Raw genomic sequence first — 26,467 nt, 5'->3', positions numbered from 1 at the left:
AATGTACCAGTTTGGGGGTTTTGATCCGTAGCAAGCCAAGAACAGGAACATTTGTTCATATGCTCATTTTTATTCAGATAATACTTGGTCTAATGTGAAAGTGAATTTTTATTCACAACACCATTATAAACGAGTCAATTTATAAACAACACCATTGTTAATAACCTCATATTCTCTTGTATCAAATTAACTTCATTTTGATAATCAGCTCTCTATGCTCGCAATAATTGCAAAATCAAATGCATTAACATTCCAATTCTGTCAACTGTATCGTGATCCTTTTTATTCAGGCTGGAAAAGAGACAAATAAACCCCAAAATTAGAACAATCAAAGTATCAAACAATTGACTCATGGATGGTTGATCTCGAATGTAGGTTCAGAAAGGGAGAAATTTGATAAATCGGTCGATCCGGAAAGTGACTCGTTTTGGCGAGATTATCTCGACACAGCTGCATACAAGGTTATACTTGGACTCGGCATTGTGAAGGGGGGATTTGATAACTATTGTTTTGAGGTTGGCGTACTTTGAGGATCACCAGTCCATATGTGAAGGGGAAGAGACAGCTAGTGTTTCTATTATGCAAGTTCTGTATTAGTTGAATCGAGGATATTCAGTGTTTTTGACCCGTTGTTGTGGATCGCTGATTTTGTTTATGAGGAGTTGTCATAACTTGTTATTTGGGATTTATTCATACAACAGTAAGTAAATACCAAAATATGCGTGTATGAATACATATGTATTCAATTACCCACATAATGCACTATTGAAATGTACATATTATTAGTATTATGTCACATAGCAATACAGTGTACATTGTAAAAGCCAATATTTAATTTGCTCCTGTTCGGCGCAATGAAGCTCACGTTGCTTTATTGAGACTCTATTTTCATTGAAAATTTGTTATGCGTTACAATCATTACATATCATGCTAAAAAGTGAAAGGGAATTCAAGTCTCTGTATGCCTTTCCGATGTCTGTTATATGTTAAGTTGTCCATCTGTGTGATTTGGGCCATTCCAAATCACATGGAGATGGTGCACATAGTGTGTGCATACGCTGAAAATGGGACCCTTCATCCTTGTAGTACCCAAAATCTTTTTTTTTTTTTTTTTTTTACTTTAGATAGCTTTAGATATTATCCGTGGAGCGCCAGTGTGTTAACTCATAAGTAGTGTTAACTCATAAACGCATGTAGAGTTAAAACATCCCAGTGGCAGATAAAATGTGAGGCTATCTGTCATTAATCACTTTCAGGAATATTTGAGTAGTCTGACAGCTCAAGAGGCTATTTTGTTGAGCCCTTAAAAAGGTTTTCAAGACGGTCTGTGAGACTGATATGTCAAGACCAAAATTTCCAGACCAAAATGTGGGTCTTACAAGTTTTCAGTCTTGTGGGGTTGTCAGTCTTATAAACCTTCTGATAACTTTGAAGGAGGTTATAGCCCTAAGAATTCAAGCTTGCCAGAGTTATGATCTTCCCTGCATGTGCTTTTTGTAATCCCTTTTCAAGCACTGCATGTTATCCATATGCATTCATGCACTGCTTGCTTTCATTCTTTATATCGTAATGTGTAGTGTATACCCCCCCCCCCCATACCCTTTTTCCTCCTCTGCATAATTGCACTCTTCTTTCTTTCCCCCTTCTTTCTTTCCCCCTTCTTTTTAAAATAGTGAGAGCAGTCGGACGAGCTATGGAGGGGAAGGGGGTAAAGGAGTGGAGATCCCCTTCTCCCCTTCCCTATTGAAAGGGAGGGGGTAATATTAATGCTGAAATATAATGTTTCAGGACAGATCTGAGTTACATGTACATCACTTACATGTACATTTAAATTTCTGTGTGCTTCTAGGGATAATGTTATTGATGTCTGTAGTTTAGACACACACACGAGAATATATTTACACTAAAAGGAAAACCGAGGACCATTCAATGTGTAAGAAACATATGAATGTAAGTGGTTATTTTATCATGGAATTTTTATGAAAATTATTGATTGTATTCAATACAAAGAAATATGGATTGGATAAGGAAACTTCATTTTGTAGGAGTTGGACCAAAGCAACTACTAGACTGCTCTCACTAGTATTTTTTCTTTTCTATTTTCAGTTTGGATCATGATACTAGTGTTTCCCCCTTTCAATCCTTGCCTCCTACCATTTTAAGAAATACACACAATATTCATGCCTTCTCTTCATGATCTCTTTTCTCTTCCAGCAAAGTTATTATATAAATTTTTAAAAAAAAACATGCAGTGAAGCTTGTATGTCATATGTGATTTAATTTTCAGTTTGTTTTTCCAGTTGTACACACACCTTGTTCGATGCAAAGTCCACATCACATGTACATTTATAATCATATATATATATATATCACCATTTTTGGTAGCATATATTTATATATATATATATATATGCTACCAAAAATGGTGATTTATATAGTTTGACTTTGACGCATTGTTTGGTGGTAATACTAGTGCTTAGACCCTAGTAAATATAAATTAACGAGCTGTGTTTTGGGCTAGAAACAGCATTTTTAATTTACTTCTGTTTTATATACATGTAGTGTGCTTTTTCATTTAAAGTTGTAACAAAATATGATTTTAGATTATGTCATTTTGATATATCAGTACATAACTTGTAATCATTCTTTGCAGTAACAATACAGTTCACTGACATTATTGTTTTCATTTTAGCCATTTAATTTTGATTTCGTTCCCTGTGTATACATGTAAAACATTGCTTCACCAGTATGAAAAAGAACTTAAACTTGGTGTAAATGTATATTTGTATGAAGCCATGTTTTGCACCATGCATCCATTCAAATAGATCCTTTTTGTGCATCAGAACACATCAAGTTATCAAAATATTTATGTGTGGTTTAGTTTCTATACAGTACGCTATGTGCTTCAAAACGTAGTCCTTACAACAAAGCGTTGATGTAATGTGTATCAGTGTTTTACATGCTAAAGTATTTTGCAGGCCACTTTTACATTGCAGAGTCATTTGTTATTGAATGGATCAAAAATAGATGCAAAGCACACTTTTTAATGCTTTCATGGAATAATTGTAAAATGTTTCCATTTGGTATCCTATACCCAATTATAATATTGCCGTCATTAGTAGTATGCATAAATACTGTACATTTATGGTTATATTCAATTTTCGATGTTCTGCATGATAATGATTTGACACTGCACAAATATATCTGGAATAGAAAAACGGTTATAGCAGATGTTAATACATGACACATGAATTAGTTTTTAGAAGTGGATTATTAGGGATCTTTTTTTGTGCTCACTGTACCTTGCTAACTTAGAAAACCCCTATAAATAGACCAGTTCACAAATGTATTTAAATATCATGCATACATATCTGAACTGGGGGGGGGGGGTATTTCACAAAGATCCTAAGTTGAACTTATCTCTAAGTTGGACTTAACTCTTATGGAGAGCCATTTGTAGCCTTAAAATAAAATATATTCAAAAGTGAAAAATCAATTATTTTAGACATTTCATAAATTCCACGTCAAGAACATGAAATCTCCTTGATAATAGACAATATGAATAATTTGAATCAACATTTTACGCCTTTTAAAATAACTTTTACAAAATATTTTCAAGGATGCTAATGGCTTTCCATAATTTGTAAGACACACTTAGAGTTAAGTTCGACTTAGGATCTTTGTGAAACACCCCCCCCCCCCCCCAGCTCGCAAATGTATTTAAATATCATGCATACATATCTGAACTGGTCTATCGCAAAGAACTGCTTGATAGACTATTGGGGATATGACAGGCACATGAAGAAAATGTGATAGTGATGGGGCAACTAAATTTGGACGGGTCTCTGAGTGACTAAGCCATGTTTATAAGGCCACATCCTGTGCGCTTCTGTACTAGGCTCTACTGAGTTTGTGACACACCATCGACGACGTCCATAGAGTTTTATTCGGCTAGACAACGCATGAAAGCCTGTTTTGGGTTTTTAAGACGTGTCAGTGTTCTAGGGAGAAGTTTAGGTTGTGTCCTGTAAAATGTCAAATATCGTGCATCAGCCTGTACATGTATTTTCATAGTTCTCCTTAAAGATGAAGTTGAGTTCTGGTCATGCGATTGCATTGTGAAAGAAACGGTGTGGAACCGACCAGAAAAGGTTGATCATCTAGCATATAAGAATTTGTGTGTATTGCAAGGTTCTGGAATCATCAAAATGATAAGAAATTTGGCCAAGTCTTAGTAAAGTTACAAACACTTGCACAGAAAGATGTATATAGGACTACACGAACACGTGGCGTAAAAAGCCGCCCCCCCCCCCCCCCCCGATTTTTACGATGTTACATGCATATTTAGAATATGAAGGCATTTGAAGAGCCATGCTTTTCAGGGAACATGTCTTAACTGATGTTCTTCCACACTTGCATGATAAGAATGAGTAATGCTCACAAATTATTTTTCACCTCTTCCCAGAACTCAACCTTCTCTTTAAAAGTATACCCCTTGCAAGAGCAAGAAAAGCGATATTTTACAGTGTGGTGAGGGAGCTATTGTTCATTTCCCCTACCCTGTCTTATCTGATTCAAAATCAAAGTCAAATCTAAAAGATTATAGTTTCTAGTTTTGTATTATTTTCCAAATCTCATCATAGAACAAAAATAATTAAGTTTAAGTTTAATTCTTCATCATGTATTATTTTTTTGGTAAACATGTGATATAGCTGTACTACATGTATGTAGGGCATTAGAAGTGCTAGTTATTACTATAATTATTATCATTAGTTATTTTCTCATTAGAAATGATTACCGGTATATAATTTGATAGAGATGCATGAATCATTTTCTCATATTTCTCTCATTTCAAAATATAGTTACTTTACTTTGGATTTGTTATATTAAAAAAAAGAAAAACAGTGTCTGCAATTTTCCTATGATGTGTGCCTATCCATGATGAAACGGAAAGCAGAGCTTTAAGTTGGGAATTGTTTGCCAATTTTGATTAATTTCATCTTCATATTATTCATTATTATGCCTATTCATATTTTTCTTGTACCTGTAAGTGAATGAAGGGTCATATTAAGTTCAAAATGGAGTTCAATTTTGCAGAGTTACACCATATGTCAATCTCATCAATTATACCAATAAATCAATCAAGTTACATTGGTTTCCTCGTGCTAACCTCAACATCCTACCCCTTCCTTTTCCATGACAACAGCTCGATAACCATGGCAACCACGTTGTAGCCAGCGAAGAGTCGGCGATCAACATTCCAGCCGTGGCGGCAGCACACGTAATCAAGAGGTACGCCGCGCAGGCACCCGACGAGATCTCGTTAGAGGTAAGCACCGGATGGTAGAATGACTAAGACGACCACACAAATGATCGTATCGCTTACAAAAATACTGCACCTAAATGTCACTAGATTTCCTTGCATTAAAACGCTGTTACCTTTTAACTTTCTCATGATGATATGTGTGGATTTAAGGTTGTGCGTGTTCAAGCAAATTTAAATTGTGTTAGATCAAGGTGTGGAAATTAAAGGAACACTGCTGCATAGATAAGGCATGTAGGACATTTTTCCCACTTTTCTTCACGTTTAAAGACATTTTGTAATGACAACGACAACCATTTAAATGATCATACAGCTTACCAAAATTCTGCACACATTTTCACTATCTTTCTTTATATAAAATCGTTGATATCTTGTACCTTTTTTATATTGATGTGTGTGGGTTTAAGGTTGTGTGTGTTAAAAAAAAAGTTTTGAAAAAAAATTGTTTGATCACTTCTGCATCGATGGGGCATTGAGAACACCGCCCCCTCCCCCCCCCCCCCCCTCCCCCAATATTAGTAGTTGTTCATAAGTGCAGTGGTGTTCTTACATTTTTCGAAGTTACATCGTAACTCTAATGAGTGTGTATTTTACCCACACACACACCTACATGTAGGTGAGAGAAGAATATATACTGGTTCTACCGTAATTATAATTAGGTGCAGTATTTAGATATTAGACGATACAATCATTTGTGTGGTAGCCCTCGTCATTCCAAAATAGCCTTTGAACCTTCCTTTAAAAAATTGAAGCCAAGATTTTCTTCCAAAGCAGTAAGTTCTGGCAATTTCAAAACTTCTCTAAAACAACTTTTAAAGGGAGGCTTCACTACTTCAGCTAGAAGGGATTAGACCACACAGCGAGCCAGCGAGGTCACTGTGACAGGTGGCTATCTCATTAACTCAGCTCTCATTCAACATAAGAAAAAGAGGATCATGGGGGACCAACAGGCACCGATTTGGGAAGTTTTCTATATAGAGGGAGCAAATAGCTACAAGTAGGACAGTGGGCCTTTAACAAAAATGATACAGAAACTGTATCAATTAAATATAATTTTTTTTAAATAATAATGACTTGAAGAAAAGAAGAGGTTTCAAGGGCAGGTGTTGAAGAATCGGCATACCCAGGTTACCATGGCAACACAATGTATCTTGGCTTTCATTAATGTATTGAATGTGCCACACTCCTACACGATTATTAGTCACTCCGGAGAGCGTGAAGGATTCGGCATTGAATATCGGCTCCTTTGCCTCAGCCAGTCACGTCAACCTAGAATGTACACGTAGCTAGCTTTCTCTTTCGAATATCGCATTGCAAGTGGCCATAGAGACTACATTTTTGACTGAATTTCTGCCTGAATTTCTGCTCGCTTTGAGCGCAAGCTTTGGATCTCTACACTGGATTATAGAAAGAGAATACAGAGAACATTTGTTACTATAATTCCTTGTGGACTCTTGTGCATGGGATTTTTAATGCTGTAAGTAGACAAAGTTAGTATTCGCTTTCTTCAAAATTTTGACAAGAAATATTGCTGAGCTCTAGAATTAAATAGAAATTCATCAAATATTTACTCTTGGAAGTTTGATTTTGAATGTGAGAGGGCTAATGTAAGTGTTATTTAAAATAATAATGATAATAATTAGATTAATTGTAGTGCAGCCGATATATATAACATCAATTTTAACTTGTCAAGAAAACAAAGTACTGCATATTAACATCATTTGATATTTTGCTCTGTCTCTTTTTCTTTTTCTCTCTTTTTCTTTTTCTCTCTTTTTCTTTTTCTCTCTCTTTCTTTTTCTCTCTTTCTTTTTCTCTCTCCTTCCTCCTTAGTCCTCCCTCCCTTTAAGTTTAAGGTTTCCTTTTCTCTCCCCCCCCCCTTTTTTTTATATTCAACTCCTTCTGTCTCTGTTACTGTGTCTGTATAAATCTCCTTTCTGTTGATCTACCAATTGCGGTTGAAGAATAAATTGCAGTTGTGGTTTCATTATATTAGCATTGTAATCATTCATGACGTATATGCACTTTGGTCTCTGTATGCACGAATTAAAGTGCACCCATATTGTATTCTTTATACTGGCAGTATGAGTAATACAACAGTTCATGACTAATGAAGTGTAATTCTTTCATGTGAATCATTGCGTCTGGTTCGTGGCAGGGGCAACACCTTGATACACTTGAACAGAATAGATTAAAAAACAAAAACACCCAAATGTATTACATACCACAGTTTAGTTTAACTCTGCAAGGGAGCACATCTTATTAGTAGTGCTGTGGATTATAGACATTTTTTCAAGCAAATATGGTAGGAATATCGAATTTGGTTGAGGTAAAAAAAAGAATAGTATTTACCGTAACCATTTTTAAACTACTTTTTACTTGTGAAATCAGGTGAAGGTATAGAAAGTAAGAAAGAGGCTTTAACAAATTATTGTTTTCATCTATTTTTGTGATATTTCAATAATATCAGTATTCTAGTTTTTACCGGTAAAAAGTGCTTCAGTCCTTTTTTTTTAGTCTACAAGCAAATGAAATGTTGTTTTAAATGATTGTCTGTTAGAAAAATGCCTTGATTGACAACCGCAACAAAATTTTGAGGTAATAGAGATCTTCTCTTCATACTAGAAATTTAATGAAAGCTGAAACGAATCAAAGTTATTCTCAACGTTTTTTTGACATTTCATTTTACGTTTCATTTTATGTTTCTTCATCAGGTGCAACAAGTTCAGTTGATAGTGCTCTTCATACTGAAACAAATCACAGTTAATCATTTTTTACATTTCGTTTCACGTTTCTTTTCTAGGTGGGAGACATGATCTCGGTGATCGACATGCCTCCTCCAGAGGACACGTCGTGGTGGCGCGGCAAGAATAAGTTTGACGTGGGCTTCTTCCCTCGCCAGTGCGTTGAGATCATCAGTGAGAAACTACCCCTGGCAGTCGCAGAGAGGGTACCGAAAGGGCCCAAACCTGGTAAATATTCTTTATTCTAACTTCACTCGTATCTCTAGTATTTCTAGGTGTTTTTTTTAATACATTTAATGTGTGGTAGTGGCAACGACAGTGTTAAAAGGTCCAAAACATGAGGAAATTTCTCTCTCTTAACTCTTATCAGGTACTTTTTGATTTGCAAGTTCACTAGTGGACTGCTACATATACGGTCATTTTTTAAGCAGGGTTGACGAGGCACGCTGACTGTCGTTTGTTACCTTTTCAATTTCACATGACGACGACTAGTGATTTCGCAAATCGAAAAGTCCCTATTGTATCTATCTACAGTATGTCTAGGGCTTGGGATAAATAAAACCTGTGGTAGTAGCAGAAAGAGTACCGAAGGGGCCCAAATGTGGAAATTTTTCTTTATCCTAACTCACTGTATTCATGTCTAGGGCTTAACAATGATTACGGAAGTATGGAATGTTGTCTAAAAGTATGGATTACACGACCACCAACAACAAAAATTAAAAACTGAGCAGCCTCAACTTGGTGCAGTATAGGCCATCCAACACTCGCTGAAAAGACAGAAAAGTATCAAGTATTCTCTTAATAGAAGCCAATTTTCATGGAAAACTGATGTGTTGTGATGACTTGAAAATCAAAATTTAGCAGATTTGGGTGAGAAAAATAACAGACACAAAAAGGCTAGGTATTAGTTTTGAAACATTTTTTTTCCTCAGCGTCCACGCAGTGTTTTAGTGCCGTTATTTAGATTTATAGCGCCGCATAGGAAATTACTGATTTATTCCCCAAAGTACTGATTTTGAGCCTTGTGATTACTGATTTTCTGTTCTGGAGGTTGGCAGCTCTGCAACATGACAGTGGCAGACAGGGTATCAAAGGGTCCCAAACCTGGTAAATATTCACGTCTGAAAGTGTAACAATAACCAAGATATATTTTGTTTTGTATGTTAGTAGTTCCATACCTAACATATTCAGGGTATGATATTTACATTTTATTATCTGTTTAGAGATTTGTTCTGTTTTTGTTTTGTTTGTATTAGTTCCATACCTTAATACTATATTCAGAGTTGGAGTTCAATTACTACTTCTGTGTGAAGGTTTAACAAGTTGAAACACTCTATATAGAGTCTTTGGTCAATTTGATAGGTGGTTGAGTGTGTGATTTAGATCAGTAACAATAAAGGAATGTGCTATAAGGAAAATTCTGGGTTGATCCTAAGGTAACAACCCTCAACATTTGTGTGTCAGTGATATGTTTAATGTTCACTAAGATTTTCATTTTGATCAGAATTTTATACTAACACTTTTTTATGATGTTTCAATTGAACTTTAAGTGAGTGTGGTTTGGTAAAGTTTAATTTATTAATATTTGTGTTGAAAGTCATTATTCTTAGATTGGTGTCAGTGAAGTGTGTTTGTTGTTGTTGTTTTTATATCAGGCCCTCTACATTTTAGATTAGGAAATTTGATTTTATATATCTTGTTTTTTAGATGGTTTGTATGATATTTGAAAGTTTTGATGGTTTTGATACCTCATTACATCCATGGAAACCACAGCAGTAAACCTGCTATGGTTTTTTCAAAGTGTAAATGAATGGCAACCGCGTGCAACGAAGGACTTGCGCTTATTAACAGATCTCTTTGTTATAAGATAGAGATGTGAAACGAATACACTTCATGTCATCATTATAAATATGCCATGGTTTTGCTGCATCATATCTGAGCGAACCCTAAACCAGGATAATACACCGTGGTATATGTGATTGACATTTAATTGAAATTCCTCCTTCAGTACCTCAACCTCAGCGTTGTTTCTCATCTTTTTTTCACCATAAACTTTCAAGCAGTCATGTTAAATTATGACAAACATTACATTTGGCCCGTTATTTTGCCTGTAAATCATCTATGCACATTCACAATCTGCTCAAATTTTGAAAATAGAAACATGCTTTGTATATATTTTATTTAATACTTTTTATTTTGAGGAGATTTCACCTTTCATTTAGGAAATTGAATACTCACTCGCTCAGATCTTTTTGTTGATGCCATTGCAACATAACTTGCATGAAAATTCAATTGCTCCTGAGAAAACATTACATTTTGTTCTTTCCAAGATATCATTTTATTATGAGGGGAATAATTGATTTGATATTTAAAGCTATATATTTTTGGACCAACATTGGATTAGTGTTTTATCAACAGAGAAATCAGATTTTCATTCAGACTATCTTATTAATACACTGGTTCCAAGTAATCATTATTTAGAAGTACGTATACTGCAAGCTTCACAGAGATATAGATCTCTCATAAATGTGCACCTCTTTAGTTTCATTAACATCAAATGTACCAAAGTTGATTATTTTCTAGATCAGTTTCTGCTTTTATTAACAATGAACTCTTGTATATTATACCACTTGTTTCTCCCTTGCTTAGTATTATGAGATTATGTTTCACCAAAACCTTTGTTATGGCGTTCTCTTAAATGTTCAGCTTTGTGTTCATCTTTTAGAAATAACCATATTTATGTTCTCCCCCTCTCACTCTACCTGACATTAGGGGGGTGTTTCACAAAACTTGTCATCAGTGACAAATGATAGTTTTTGTTATAAGCTACTAAAATCATTGCTTCTGATTGGTTATCAGCACATTTGTCACTGATTTTTGTCATTTGCAGTTGAAAAAAGGCTTTGTGAAACACCACCAAGCCAAGGTTTAATTAAATTGTGTTTTGTTAATAGAAATGATGTCAGTAGAGATGTTAGCATTAACCATCGTTTCTCTCCATTCTCTCTCTCTCTCTCTCTCTCCCTACCTGACATTTAATTTAATCGTGTTCTATAAATAGAAGTGATGTCATTGGAAGCGTCCGGTACTTGGTCACAAACAGGGGGCACCAACACACAAACCACTAGTAATTAATTCCCGCTTTTCACCTCTTGTTTAATCTAATGCTTGAGTTTTTGTTGTGACTACATTTATTCTTTGCTGTTCATTGCCTGCAATATTTAATAATCCATATGCTTTTTTTCTGTTTGCATGAAAGTTTTTAAGCTCTATATACATACATGTACATATGCAAGTGTAAGGTATTATGGCCTATCATTTGAAGGAACATGTTCCAAAATTGTCTAAGCTTCTGTTGTTTGGCAGGGGATATATTTGATATAAGTATTATATGATTGCATATAAACCCCTACAAAAAATGGACACTCAAGTTTGATCATTACCTCTCTCTTGTCATTGTAAAATAATTGCTATATTTAGTATCATTAGAATGTTTGTTTATTCCTCTTTAAAATGATATCGTATTTGTTATGATATTGCAGCCATGAAATGAGCATTACATTAGAATACGGGGTAGGGTCAAAAGTGAAAAGTTGCAAAATGCACTGGTAAGCACTGGTAAAGTTGTGCAGTGCACTACACAGCAGCCTTGCACTCTTCAAAGAAAGAAGAATGCACAGCCAAACAAGAACAGTGCATTTGCAACTTTTCACTTTTCACTTTGCCCCTTTGTTTTGAGGTAATGCAAATTCTATGACTCAAAGGTCATAACAAAAGGGGTATCATTTTAAAGAAAAATAAACACACTTTCTAATGATACTAAATATAGTGATAATTATGCCTTAACGAAAGAGATAGAATCGATCGAACTTGAGTTTCCAAACTTGTTTTGAGGGGGGTATTTTACTCTGCTTCATCTATGTCTGCTGCAATATTCGACAAATCTTTTGCTGGTAAATTTAGTTCTTCAGTCTCCTACATTCTTTCAAGATTCAATTATTTTTTGTGATGCAAAAATGGAACATACGATTACATTTTTGCATCCGTCATCCTTCTCTTTATCAATGTTTTAATTTTACTCTTATTTTTTTAAAGTAAAATTAAATAGAGAAGTTACAATCAAATTAAGTAACTTCCAACATACAAGAAACTTACAAAATTAGAGCTGTAAAGTTGGTTGCATGAAAATATTGGAAACGAGGCATGAAGTAATGCATTTATGTTGCTTACTCCTGCATGTGTTTGATGTGCATATAACCATATTTGCATAATGATTTGCATAATAATTAATTAGCATTGATTATCTAACTACATACAATTCTCACACAGTCATAACACCAAATTCTAAAAAGGCGAAATTGCAGTGTGGTTACATTCAACATCATTTGCTGGGCTACCAAAGACTTGAAGTCTATGCAGGGCTAATTCTATAATAAACAAAAAACTAAAAAATAGTCTATGCAAGGCTAATTCTATAACAAACAAAAAAACTAAAAAATTGCTGCTGCTTTAATTTGCGTCAAATATCTAAAGTTTAACCCAACCCACATTTTGTTTCTTACCCCTGCTCCTCTCCTCCTTCTAGTTGCCCCCTGATGAAAGCCAAAAAACACAAGATTTAAACAAAGAGTATCACAAATTGCTGTCAAGAATAATTAGTTCAAGATACAATGTGAAAGTGTTGTTTATGTTATTAATTTCAGGAAGCATTGATAATTGTGTTTTGCATATATTTTTATTGGAATTTCTCTGTGATATTGCATTCTTTTTAGGCTGCAGCTTGCAAGTGTGACCTGTGATTTGTGAAATTTTCCAGCAGTTTTTCATGGAAATATTTGTGTATATTTGTGTGACATTGTTTAAAAGTTTTGTATTCAAGTGTAAAATATGCATTGGTATTAGATACTGCAATAAAAAAATTGGTGTTTGAAGTCTTATTTCCTTTTTCCTTTTCTCATATATTTTGAACAGCAATCTTTTTGTTGTAATCTATCATTTATAATACTCAATTGCTGTCAATTTTCTCTAATTATTCTTTTCCAGATACTATGTTGCATGCTTTTTCGTTATATATGCTTTTTCGTTATATACTACTACAATTACTACTTCTACTTCTGTGCAAAAAATTATGTTTTTTGTAAAGATCTTTTGTTTGTTCCTTCTTACTGTTCATCAGATATGGACTTGTCAGTGAATTACTTGTATACAATGTCAGAATTTTCTGGATCAACTTGATATATTTAGATACTCAACAATAAGTGGAATACTTTTTTTAGACTCTGTATCTTGGTTTGCTCGCAGATTAAAGCATGCTTTCCTCATTCTAGTCATGTCTGGGATTTCTTTACTATATATTGTATTGTGTAGTGCATATCATCATTTGTTTAATTTTTCTGTCATTTTCATTAACTCTGAAAGTAACATTCATATACATCTAATACATGCATTAGGATTTGGGTGTATAAGTGACATCTAATATTTAGACTTATTTAATATAGGATATAGGATAATAATTTCAAAGGGAAACATAACAGGCGGTCTTTATAGACAGGTTGTGTTTATAGACAGATGGTCACTAAAGCAGGTTGTCATATCGTGGGGGCCACTTTCTCCAAACAGTCATACACTGTAAGTCTACCTTCTTAGACATCCCTTTGAAACGTGTGTTATAGAATTAACACACTATGGGATGTCCAAGAACTTATGCCTCAGTCGCACCTTTGTGTATTTGGCTTGCCGTTTTAACATTTATTCCTATTTCGTGATATCAAGAAATGATGTTCTGTTGTAAAGCAATGGTAATTCTTGATATCAAGAATACAAAAGGAATAAATGTTAAAACGGCTTGCCATAAATACGCAGCAATACGCAAGCCAAATATGCAAAGGTGTGCCTGATGCATTGGTTTCGAGAAACTGGCCCCAGCATGCTTTGTTAATACAGTACCGAAGCTGTAACGTCATAAAAAGTCTATTTTTAGAATTTCTCAATTTTTTTTTCATTTTACGAAAGAGCATAAAAAATTGTGTCTAAATGTCGAAAACCAAATTAATATGTTGAGTAATGGCCGATGCTCTTTCGGAAAATGAAGACAAAATTGAGAAATTCTAAAAATAGATTTTTGATGATGTCACACTTCACCACTCTATGAAATGGGTAAGCTCGTCATTCATTCGTTCATTCCTTCCTTCTCTCTATCCAGTGTTGAGGAAGCATGGCAAGCTCATTACATTCCTTCGTTCATTCATCCTTGAGAGACCGACGAGGAGGAGATTAAAGCAAAGCGGCATCCTGAAGGAGAGGGTGTTTGGATGCGATCTAGGGGAGCATCTTCTCAACACAGGCACTGATGGTAAGTTTATAGCTGCCTGTAAGCTTCTCAAGTTTATATACATGTGTATCACTCTCCCCCTCCCATCACCCCCTTTTTTTTTTCTCTCTCTCTCTCTCTAACTCTCTCTCTCTATCTCTATCATTCTTGTAAAAGGAGATTATTTATCTTCTAAACACAGGCACTGACGGTAAGTTAATAGCTGCCTCACAAGATTTAGAAGCTTTTGTTGTGTTTATGACAAGTTATGTGGGTGTGTGTGTTTGTCTATCTTTCAAAAAGTGAGAGTTTTTTAATGTGATATATGGGAGAACAACTTTGCCTGATTGTCACACAGGAACTAATTGAAAAATCTCTTCTCTGTTTATCTCTTTATCTAACCTTCCCCACCCGAACGTCTCCATCTTTCTCGTGTGTGTGTGTGTGTGTGTGTGTCTGTGTGTTTTGTCTTTCTTGGGGTGGAGGAAATACAGGTTCATGTATAATTTTTAGGGAAGATTGAGGGAAGAAGAAGTAGAAGAACACAAAGATATTACTAACTTACTAGACAGTGTAATTGGATGCAGACTTACAGAGCTGCAAGGAAAATGAAACAATATTAGAATGTTGAAAATGTGGTTTTTGTCAATGCTTGTCTAGCTAGCTAGAATAATTTGTTTCATTGTATGTCCTACACCTACTCTATGTGTACCTGCACATGTATGTTACTCTGAAATGATATATTATCCCTCATCCATCTCCCCAATCACAGTTCCCTCTGTGGTCCAAGACTGCTGTCACTTCATCGAGCAGTATGGTATCGTTGACGGCATCTACCGGTTGTCGGGCGTGGCCTCCAACGTCCAGTACCTTAGGGACCAGTTTGACAGTGAGACCACACCCAACCTCGACGAGTATAAGAAGGATATCCACTGTATGTCGTCTGTTTGTAAGCTGTACTTCAGGGAGTTGCCCAATCCTCTGCTCACCTACCAGCTCTATAAGAAATTTGAGGTAATTAGGGGAAATCCCTATGAGGGGGGGGGGGGGGGGGAGATGGGCAGTTATATTTATGTTATTGATAAACTCAAGAGAAAATACACACTGAGTCATGTTTAAGTTTGAGCCTTAAGTATGTGTTATTATGCCTCCATGGTATAAGGCATCATAATACGCGTAAAGCAGGTTTAGCTCTATGATAGAAGAAAAAGGAGCAGAGTGTAAAATTATTTGTACCTGTATAACTGTCAATCAATTCAAAACTTATCTTAAGACACGTTTATCCAAAATTGCTTTTTATGATTAACTTACTCTGTTCACATCGTATATTTCATTTGTATTGTAATTTGTAGGTTTATTTCTAATTTTTTCTTTTGTTCAATATGTAATTGTTTATCGTTGTATTTTGTTTGTTATAGTGCTTAGAGACTTCGGTGGTAAGCGCTTTATAAACACAGTTTTTTTTAATTTTTATTATGTGAAGTCCTACATTCTCACTTTATTTTCTATTTACAGGAGGCTGCTATGTCAGGTGAGGAGAATCGTTTGATGAAGATGCACGACACGGTCCAGCAGCTACCACCGCCACACTACCGCACCTTGCAGTTCCTCATCCGCCATCTCTCATACATGTCATCGTTCAAGAGTGAGACCAGTATGAACATCAAGAACCTTGCCATCGTGTGGGCACCAAACTTACTCAGGTAATGGTGGTTAAGATAATAATAATAATAATAATAATATCTTGCTGTTATATAGCTCCCAATACATCGATACAACGATGTGTCTAAGCGCTTTACAGATATATATATATATTATATAATGGTTGAGATTGGTGATGATGACTTGTCATCATGATGATAATGAAAATGAAGCGATGAGGAGGAGGAGGAGGAGGAAAAGGAGGAGGAGGAGGAGGAGGAGGAGGAGGAGGAGGAGGAGGAGGAGGAGGAGGAGGAGGAGGAGGAGAGGAGAGAGAGAGAGAGAGAGAGAGAGAGAGAGAGAGAGAGAGAGAGAGAGGGGGGGGAGGGAGAGGAGAATGGTGAATAGGATTAGATTTAGAGATTACTCTTATGATGAAGATAAAGATGATGATGATGATGATGTTGGTTCAAGAGTGAGGCCGGTATGAACATCAAGAACCTTGCCATCATATGGGCACCAAACTTGCTCAGATAATGGTGGTTAAGATAATGGTTGTTGATGATGATGATGATGATGAAGCAGAGATGAGGAAGAGGAGGATTATGATTTTGATTGGGATGGAGAAGAAAATGGTGAATAGGATTAGAATGGTAGATTACTCATGATGAAGATGATGATGATGGATTGGTTTAGTAGTGATACTAAGAACCTTGCCATCGTAAGGGTTTTAAACAAGACTCTGGTAATATATTTTTTCTTAACCCAAGCTCCCACCCTCTGCCTCAGCCCCCCCCCCCCCCCACTGCCACTCGCTGCCCCACCCCATCAGGCTTGACTGTACTCGATATGTAAATTCATGTAGAAGAATTTCTCTATTTTTCTTTCTTTCCCAGGTCAAAGGACATTGAGACTGGTTCGTGTGCAGCTTTCATGGAAATCAAAGTCCAGGCGACCGTCGTAGAATACCTTGTCAAGCATTGTGATCTTATCTTCAATGATAAGCTCTTCCCAGATGTCCCAGGTAAGAACAACAGATTAAATTATTAAAAAACATATTCATATGGACACTTGGCATTCCATACTTAGTCAGTTGATTAAAGTTAAACCATGGACTAAAGTTAGTCTGCTTTCGAGAATACTACCCAATATCATTACGATTATTTGCCTTTTCCTACCAGGTGTCAGCCATGAGATGGCACGCCCCAAATCCCTGGTGCTGTCCACCCCTACCAAGCTGCTCTCCTTGGAAGAGGCCAGGGCGAGATCATCATCCCAGGGAAACGACAGCGCAGACAAGGATGACAAACCAAAGTTCATAGAGGTCGGAGGAGGGCCAGCCGCTCTACCCAAGCAGTATCATACTGTCATAGATCTCCCACCGGAGAGGTAAGGGGAATTCCCTCATCGTCTACCAGTCGATTGATCATAATCCCTTTCAAGAAAATTTAGCGCATATTTTGTGGATAACCACAATAACTTTGCACTCAAAGTCCTAAAAATACATCAGATGGAAAAGTAAAAGGGAACAAGTTTTGCTCAATCTATCTCCATTTTGCAGAACTATAGTTTTGCACTGGATGCCAGTAATTTTTTTAACGGAATACAATCCTTGAATTGGCAATTTATTTGACCAGGATTGCATACTGCTATGGGTATGAGCAGTTATCTAAATGATGTTTGTAATGGATCAAGGGGGCGTTATTTTGTTGCCTTTCTGGCTTGAACAGACAATATAAAGTGTATACATCTTTCCAAAGAGTATCCTTTGACTTCTCGACACAGGCGAGGTAAATTTGTACCTGGCAGGAATTAATTCCTTGACATGCTGGAGCGCTGTAATGGCAGCTAGGCTAAAGCTGGGGTAATAATAAATGCGCCTCGGAATAGAATTTCTAGATAGACGGCGCTATAGAAATGCCTATAATTGTTATTATTGCTATTCTCTTTCTCCTGCCTTAGTCGCAAGCGATTCTCTGCTTCAAAAGCCAAGAAGTCCCCCGGATGGAAGGCATTCTTCTCAAAATCGACCGGTAAGGAGGTCAAACACAAGATGTCACATGACCCAGCTTCGTTACGGGTACCTCCCTCCAAGCACTTTGGTTCCAGGGCACACCGAACGAGCCTCCGATCCGTCAAAAGTGCGGAATCTCTCTCGTCCGCAGAGTCAGCATCAGAGCTGCAAGGCCAGGAGAAGTACGGCAATATTCTTGGTAAGCTTTTTTTTTATTAGCTAAAAAAGTATATATTTTCACGACACAATATCTTTCTACACCATTAGTAATTCAGTTTTTGTTACTTAAGATTTTTTATGAAAAATGTACTTGAATACTACAGAAACATTTTCAACAACAACAATTAATTTAAACTTTTGGTTTAGAGAATGTTACAGATAACAAAAAGGACAAGACAGAAAAAAAAAGTAGAAATGGAAATTTTAGTATAGTATACCTTCTGTTTCTTTTTCCTTTAATGCCAAGCTTGTGCAATTCCATTTTACAATCTATCTTTTACAATTGCACTGTCTTTGTTTTTCTGTGAATACAGATCCCCGATTTAAGGGTCACATGCGCCGCAGTTCAGTTGCCTGCATGGAGAACAACCTGAGGAGATCATCCTCGGACTCTTTCTTTGAGGTAGATGCGGACATCGTTGCCGCGGCAACCAGGGAGATGCTTGCAGAGAGGAGAGGCGAGAACCCCTACTCTGGTGACGAGATCTTTATCGAGGAGGAGAGTGGTGCGACGTGTCAGCTGGGACGCCGGCGCGGAAGCGGCACGAACAGCCCCTTGTGGATTGACCAGAGCTTGAGCAGCATGGAATCCGATCAGGCATCACTGAGGTCGCCCTACGGACACCAACCTTCAATGCAGATCGGCAGGAAGATGAGTGCCGAGAACAACTGGCAAGTCGGAAATGATGATATCCACATGGCTTGCGATGTAAACGTGCATCATTATCATGAGGAGACTCCCCCGCCCTCTCCAACTGAAGCGTCCTCGCCTGAGAGGTATCAGTGCACCATCGCAGAACCTGTTGCCGTTCCGCAGCGTCACCCGCTGAAGACATCCATCGCTATGCCGGTGGCAGCGGCGTTTACGCCAGAGTATCGCGACGTGGAGATGACAGAGAGTGGATGCTCTTCCACCTCACCAGATCACACTGGTTCTGTCCTGGATAAGATTTCAAGAGCGATGTCTATCAAGACGAAAGCTAAGTTAAAACGGGAGTCGAGTACAGAGGCGGATGATTACTCGAGTTTAGGCCGGAGTCCCGACACTGGGGTTGATGATGTAATGGATCGTCCGATCATGGTGACGGTACGTACACAGACCTCACCGCACGATACGTTGGATGATATGGACACGGGGGAAGAGGTACGAAAGTACGACGTCAACTTACAGACGAGTGGGAGTGATGGTGCTGTATTCATGCGTACCCCTGCGCAGCGCCGATCCATGAACCTTGACCTCTTCAGCGGGCTTGACGAAGCGCTGTTAGGTACGACGGCGCCCCGACCGAAATCTATCCATGTCTCGTCGCACCTCGGCAGAGGGTCCGAAAGCTACGATGATGATTTTGCGGCTTTCACGACTCGGTTGAGCCTCGACAATGTCCTCTCAGAGTATGACCACATCCTGGCTAAGTACAACAACCGACCACTGACTCCGGATTTTGATCGTAACGATGATATGTGTAAATACGATGGTATGTACCCTGGACAGCGTATATCGAGTCCGCGTCATGGGATCACGCCAGTCACTGCCCTTAACAGTAACTGTAATAACACCCGGCAGAGACGGTTACAGCACAGGTACAGCATGGGTGATGAAATGAGAGCCGAACGCTTCAATAACCGTTACTCGACCGTCCTAACGGAAAACGGCGAGACGCGGAAACGGTTGTCAGCAGGTGCAGTCCTCGACCACCACACCCCCGGGCAGGAAAACGATGAGGAAGTCGTGGTTGTGAGATTACGACGCCCTAGACCACCTTCAGCACAGAAGAAACTCTACACCTCACCAGAAAGATTCTCCATCAACTCCCCGGAATTCCAAGCTTCATTCGCTGACCAGCAAAACGGCAACACCCCGCCCGAATCAGCCAGTGACCTTAGAACTTTAAAAATTGATGAGGGTCAACGGCCCGTATCGTCTGTCGATGCCGTGTATCATGTGACCCTGCCGACGAGACCGAACAGTCAACAGAGAGGCATATCGAAAAGTTTCTCTTTAGATTTCCAGTCTTCCATTCCCGATGCTATGACGAGAATAGGGGAGGGTCTGGGGAGTGGAGAGATCGGTAACACCGTGAACGAAGCGGAAGCTGGAAGATCAGCGATGATGCTTCATGAAGATGATGTGAGATTAGATAACCAGGATGTAGATGGAATGCAGGAGATAGATGATCCAGGCTGCTTTGCTTTTCAGACGTCTTCGCAGGACGCATCCAGTGGATCGCCTCTCATAGATCGCTACCCCATCATAATCAGTGATGAATTAGAGCTTTGATGCTTCATGAATATGTTAAACATCTTCACGGCAAATCATGGTGCTTGATTTCTGTATCTCTAAAGAGAACCAACATTCAAAATTAATTCAGTCCCACCTAAATACTGTATAAGCCGATACTTTGCGAGAGTTTATTTCACAAATTGTAACTGGTATGGTCCCAAAATCGAAAAACATGCAAACATGGGGGCAGAATGTGTGTGCAAACATGTAAATCCTGTAAACCCTGTGGATAGCCAAATTATTTATAAACAAAATAATGGCTCACGCAGTAGGCTGTTCTTAAAAGAGAACCAAATAGTATTGTCTTCAAAAATACTTTTATTTCAGACTCTAAGATGCCAAACTTAGATCATATTGTTAAATCTTTGCCTGGATGATGTCTTGTAGTAGGGGATTTCCCCACCTTGTGCTGGCCCAAGCTGCGCCCTGTTTCACCAAACTTGTTCTCAGTAACAGGTGCCAGAATTTTGTTACAAATTTGCTCTCAGCCAATCAAATGCAATGATTTTAGTAGCTTATAACAATCATTGCAACTTGTTATTGATAACAAGTTTTGTGAAACCAGGCCCTTTATTCTCTCCCCATGTAAGTTAATGTTACATAATCAAGAAGAATATTGGTCTATTTAAACAGCATTACTAATTGTGCTTAATCAAGAATCTTGCTCTTTTTTGTGGTGCAAAATGTTAATGTTTTCCTACTGTGTATGTATTATGAAGTCTGTATGTGTATGTTGTTGTTACATCTCAGTGTTAAATAGATGGATTTGGGGGTCGAAAATTAGCTATTCGCCCACGAATGTGTAAATAGAAATTGACTAAGTAATTATTGCCCTGCATACGATACTGTGCCATGCTTCATTTTGTAATAATTGAACAAATAATTCAGGTTAAAAGTGCACTGTCTTTGCCTCTTGTATATGTTTTGCCTTTGTAGGTTGATGATAGTATTTAAAGCCAGAATACCTTGCCTTTTTTTGTATTGTATCTCTCGCTGAATTACATGTAATGTATGTAGAGGATTGAGGCAATAGATTGAAACGCACGAAATGAAAAATAGATTGAAGCTAGATGATACATGCTTGAAATGAGCATCTCTTTACTGTCACTTAGCCCTTTTCCAATATAAAAGAAAGTTTTAGTAGCATCTCAAAAAAGATGGCTGCTGTATTTTAAGGGGATCATTAATAACCTTAAAGTGTATCAATCGCCTGAATGAAGTCATTTGCGTACAGCTAGAACGTATTAAATCAACCTCAAGTAATTTACCTGGCTTTCTGTGGGCTAACGGATACAGAGTTTGTAGAAAATAAAGAAATAACATCAAACTTATAGCACGGAAATGCGGTTCTGTGCAGGCCCTATTTAAAGCGAGGGCGTGCAGGTGTGTGGAGTATTCTACTCACAAGTCACTTTTATTAAAATTATATTTTAAGTTGCAAAATCCCTCAAACAGAAGTTGTATTTGTAGCTCATATTTCTGAACATTGCAACATATAACTACTATCAACAAAAACAAAATGTTTTTTAGAGATTGGTACACGTTGAGGTTAACCGAGTTGCCAATTTGCATACCTGAGATCACACATAACGGTTATACTGATTAGTTGTGTGTCGTTAGAGAACAAATAACTGATAAGGTACCTGCCAGAATAAAAACTTTTCCTTGCCCCATTTTTAACAAGAAATAGATACACAGAATGCAATATTTCACTTGCCCATTGATGTTATGTACTTGCACTGATTATTGAGTAGGACAGTGCTGTATAAAATAGAATAAATCTATACAAATTGATTTGAAAGTGATATTGAAGTATTTTATCCCTATGGGTCACGGCATGCTGAAGATAGAAATTATTATTTATAAAACTAACAGGAAATATCAAAAACTAAAATGGTTAGGGCCTAATTTTACTGTAGCTTGGGGTATTCTAAGGGCTTTTTTAAGACAAGATTCCGCATATGAATCCTGTTTAATAGTACATGTAAGTGAAAAACAAAACTCCTTTTCATTGGTGCGAATGGTGCATCTCTTTTTCGTGTCTTCATCATTATAAAAGCTATAGCTTTACTCCTTCTTTCCCATATAAATTGATCTTGCCCCCTTCCAGAGTGTTTAACTCTCATGCATATTCATGAGCCATGCAAATTATTACATTTAGGTTTAATCTGTGTAGGCCAGCAATATACCTTGCCAGAGAAAATTTAATTTTTTCCATCTTTCACATGCAATGTATCCCACCTATTAGATATTAATATTCATATATTCATGTCATCAATATTCATGTCATTTGTATTTTTTAATTCTCCTATTTATTCATAACTTAGTGGGTGGTTATTTATATTTGACAATGCCTGTATGCTACTATGATACTACAAGGATATTTGAACAAGATGTTTTTTTATAAGAATTGCACTGGTATTTATTCATGTAATGGTTATAATTACTCTTATTGAAATATAGATGAAGCACTTTATGTCATATTTATGTCAAAAATGTTACTTTAAGTAATATCAACAATTACATTCTTACATTGCAAGGTTTCCCAGTGGCAGATAGTTGACTTGTCATATGACCCATTGCTGTCAAATCTACATTTTGACTCCTCTTGTATTTTTTGTAAAGCTTTGCCCAACAACGTTTCAAAGATTATTGAAATCCTATAGACAGCCACTTACGTGCAATACTGCTTTGCAGCACTACATGAAGAAAATTGTGATAAAGAAGTTACATATTTAATGTATTGGAGGATATATTTTATATGAATATGCCTATATTAGTCCAGTTAATGTATTTGTAACTCAGTTTTCTGTGGTTTAGATGGCACTTTTTTTCTTTTTCTTTTTTTCTCCATTTTTTGAAAATTACATTGTGCATTAGAATAGGCCCAATAAATTTTGGTGATAGTATTTAAGTTTCAGAAAAAAAATCATTCTCAATGTTAAAGATATAAAATTCAGCTTAACTTGGGGATTACCATCCAAATATAACTACCAAGTTGTTTAACCGTTTCTGATATAGTTTTCATGGAATTTCTTTGAAATTACTACTCCAATAATCAAATAATTTGAATTAAATAGAAATATTTGTTGAAAATTCGAATTATTTTTTCCTGTAGGCCTGCTAAATAGTGTTGTTGATTTTGATTTGGTATTCAGCTCGGGCTGAAAACAAAAATATAAATTTACATTTTCTCGTACCGGTATACTTTTACTCTATTTATCTCTCACTCAGAACCCGTTTCTCATCTCATATTCTCGACACCAAGATGCGCCTTATTATTTGTTTCATGTAGTGGATGAACGTCAATTCTTTCATTGTTTTAGTCACTTTGTCTCTGTTTGTAATGACGGTGGCAATGGAGTGCCGGTATTAATTTCGACATTAAGGAACGGAGGGCAAATTCAAACCTTGAAATCCCTTTGCCAGGTTCTCGGGATGTTTTTTTTTCTTTTTCTCTTTTCTCTATTCATAGCTTCAAGTTTTAATGTGGGTTTGAATAGAATAGGCTATAACCGTTCTTGCACTGAAGCGACTGAAATATTGCCTGCATATTGCTTAGAAATTGCAATAGTCCTAAAGAATGTGAAGCTTACATAAAGATGTAGAAACCGTCTTCTTTAAAAGTGTACCAATCACCTTAAAAAATATTTGCTGTACAGGGAGAATGTATCAATTCTTTCTCAAGACTCGAGAAACCTCTTCCTAACATGTAGGTGGTAAAGAAACTGTTTGAACAATGAAACATTGTGTTTGTAGTTATGAAGACAAAATTCCACTTACTGAAGGGAACCCACCATCTCTTTATATTGAGCATGATTAATATCCTAATGGATCAAAGCCATACTGTACTAGAAGCACTACGGCAAAATCCCCTCTCAGGTCAGCTGTAGCAGTGTGGTCCCGTAATTCGCTGCTTCCCTAGCTGCGCTGTTTGTTCACGCATAGAGTCCTCTGTCTGTGAAGCGGCAAATTAGGTATCGTGTTTCGCACTGTTGGCAAGCCGACCATGCGATGGCGCTGTGCAGTAAACAGTACCAGGGCCATCTGTTTCACAGAGTTTGGCCAACTTGGTTTCACTGGGTCACAACATGGTGTCCTACTAGAACCGGGTTGGCCAAACTCTGTGTATAGATGGCTCTGAACAGTATGCTAGGGCAGAGGGTTCATCAGTTCGGTATCGCTTTAACAACAAAATAGTAATTACTATATGTCACGTTACAACTTTTATTCAAGGTCAGGTTATCATGAATGTGCTATTATATTATAATGTGACTGAAATTTTGATATACAGATGAGAAATTTATGAACTCTTGCTCTATTGACTGGGAAAAAATTGCTAGTGAAAAACAGCATTTATGTTGAAAGTATTTAAGATAAATGTTAGTAAGCTAAATTAAAGTGTAATAACCTGAATGTATTCATAGAAATTAAATGTAATTTAAGTGTCGAAAAAATGTAAAATTGCAAGCATTTGAATAGTAAGTTGTGGGAAACTTTCATAGATAGGGGTGATTGAGTGGCTATTTTCTGTTCCATAAGCTACAAATGTGCTTTGTTTAAAAGGAAGGTAGATATATTGTAGAAATTAATGCCACACATCAAATTATAGCGCTGGACACATTCCAAATTACTAAATGCATTGATAAAAATTGAATTAGAATCTTAATGCAAGGTGCTGCATTAAAAAATATGCCATATTCTAGGTTGTATTAGTGCCATTTTTTTTTAGTCTACCTGTAAATTTTTATACCATTTTCAAATATTTGAAATAATCAAATTAGGCATACTTTATTATGATACAACTCACTGTTTTCATGATTATGCAATATTTTGATGCTAATATCAGATTTGCTTTGGTGAAATTATGAAACTGATATCTGTGTATTGACATAAGTAGCAAAGAGTATTTTGTTGAAGAACTGAATGCGTCGTGTAAAATATGAGTAAAATGTTCATGTCATGTTAATGTGGCTGATTGGTGTTATGACATGTATGTAGATGCAAATATATGGACAGTGTAAATGATATGCAAATTTATGCAAAAATTATCCATGTTTACCTAATGAGGGAATAAATGATTTGAATTGTATATGTGGCCGAGCGTGAGAATAACTGTGATGTCTGTATAATACACAACTGCTAAATGAAGAAAAATATCTGATGTGTCATCTCTGTTTTTTTTACTGTCTGATTATCTGATTTAAACATACACGCGCACAACACACAGGCAGACCTGCCCACATATATACATTGTGCCAGAGTATGAGGTGAAGATGTACAGGCAAACCTGCTTTAGTGACCACCTGTCTACAAAGACCACATTTTTTTGTTTCCCTTGAAAATGGTTTCTCATTGAAACATGTACTAAAGGAACCTGTTCATAAGGACCACCTGCCTTATTAAGAGACCACTTTTCTTGTCTCCCTTGGGTGGTCTTTATAGACAGGTTTCACTAATAGCCGTGCTTCCTTTACTCTCTCTCTCTTTCACACAAACGAACACACACATACACACAACTGTCTCTCTCCGTCCATCTCCACGTCTCAATCTCTCTCTCTCTCTCTCTCACAGACACTATATACTATACACAAAATTCTAACCCACATCTCCCATTCACATCCCAACCATAAACATGTACACCCTACACACAAATACACCCACATGCACCTACACACACAAACAACCAAACATTACAAATCCCTTCGTTACTCTCCAGCCATTGCTTTTTCTAAATCCTTTCCTTTCATATTGCGGTTTTTATTTTGTTTCTTTAAAATATTGAGGGGTCAGTGACACAAAGACGTAACTCCATATTTTGCCAAAATGAGTATTTGATATCAAAATGTTCATCAAAATGTTCAGAAAAATGTGGGCTTTCCAGGAAACACAAAGAATTAACTCCATCCACACCCCATTAAAGTCAATGGCTAGT

The 26,467-nt window shown here is 36.8% G+C and overlaps 1 protein-coding gene across 6 annotated transcripts in view; it reads left to right on the top strand.

The window, feature by feature from the left end:
• The window catches only part of LOC100889543 (rho GTPase-activating protein 32), a 59,467-nt gene extending 33,776 nt beyond the window's left edge, over positions 1 to 25,691 (top strand). For 3 of the 6 annotated variants that reach the window (XM_030978175.1, XM_030978174.1, XM_030978177.1), the window contains 11 exons: positions 5,207 to 5,329; positions 8,127 to 8,295; positions 9,118 to 9,174; positions 11,129 to 11,194; positions 14,270 to 14,419; positions 15,150 to 15,391; positions 15,893 to 16,080; positions 16,915 to 17,042; positions 17,200 to 17,407; positions 17,981 to 18,231; positions 18,566 to 25,691. In XM_030978175.1, the coding sequence (XP_030834035.1) occupies positions 5,207 to 5,329; positions 8,127 to 8,295; positions 9,118 to 9,174; positions 11,129 to 11,194; positions 14,270 to 14,419; positions 15,150 to 15,391; positions 15,893 to 16,080; positions 16,915 to 17,042; positions 17,200 to 17,407; positions 17,981 to 18,231; positions 18,566 to 20,529 (3,546 nt within the window). In that variant the 3' untranslated portion in view covers positions 20,530 to 25,691. The remainder of the gene's footprint in view (positions 1 to 5,206; positions 5,330 to 8,126; positions 8,296 to 9,117; positions 9,175 to 11,128; positions 11,195 to 14,269; positions 14,420 to 15,149; positions 15,392 to 15,892; positions 16,081 to 16,914; positions 17,043 to 17,199; positions 17,408 to 17,980; positions 18,232 to 18,565) is intronic. The other 3 variants (XM_030978176.1, XM_030978178.1, XM_030978179.1) reach the window with 3 other exon arrangements.
• Positions 25,692 to 26,467: the final 776 nt, after the last annotated feature.

The sequence above is a fragment of the Strongylocentrotus purpuratus genome, unplaced genomic scaffold, assembly GCF_000002235.5.
Source record: "Strongylocentrotus purpuratus isolate Spur 01 unplaced genomic scaffold, Spur_5.0 spur5_scaffold_1, whole genome shotgun sequence".
In the NCBI taxonomy this organism is placed as follows: domain Eukaryota; kingdom Metazoa; phylum Echinodermata; class Echinoidea; order Camarodonta; family Strongylocentrotidae; genus Strongylocentrotus; species Strongylocentrotus purpuratus.
This window is presented reverse-complemented; position numbering and strand designations above follow the sequence as displayed.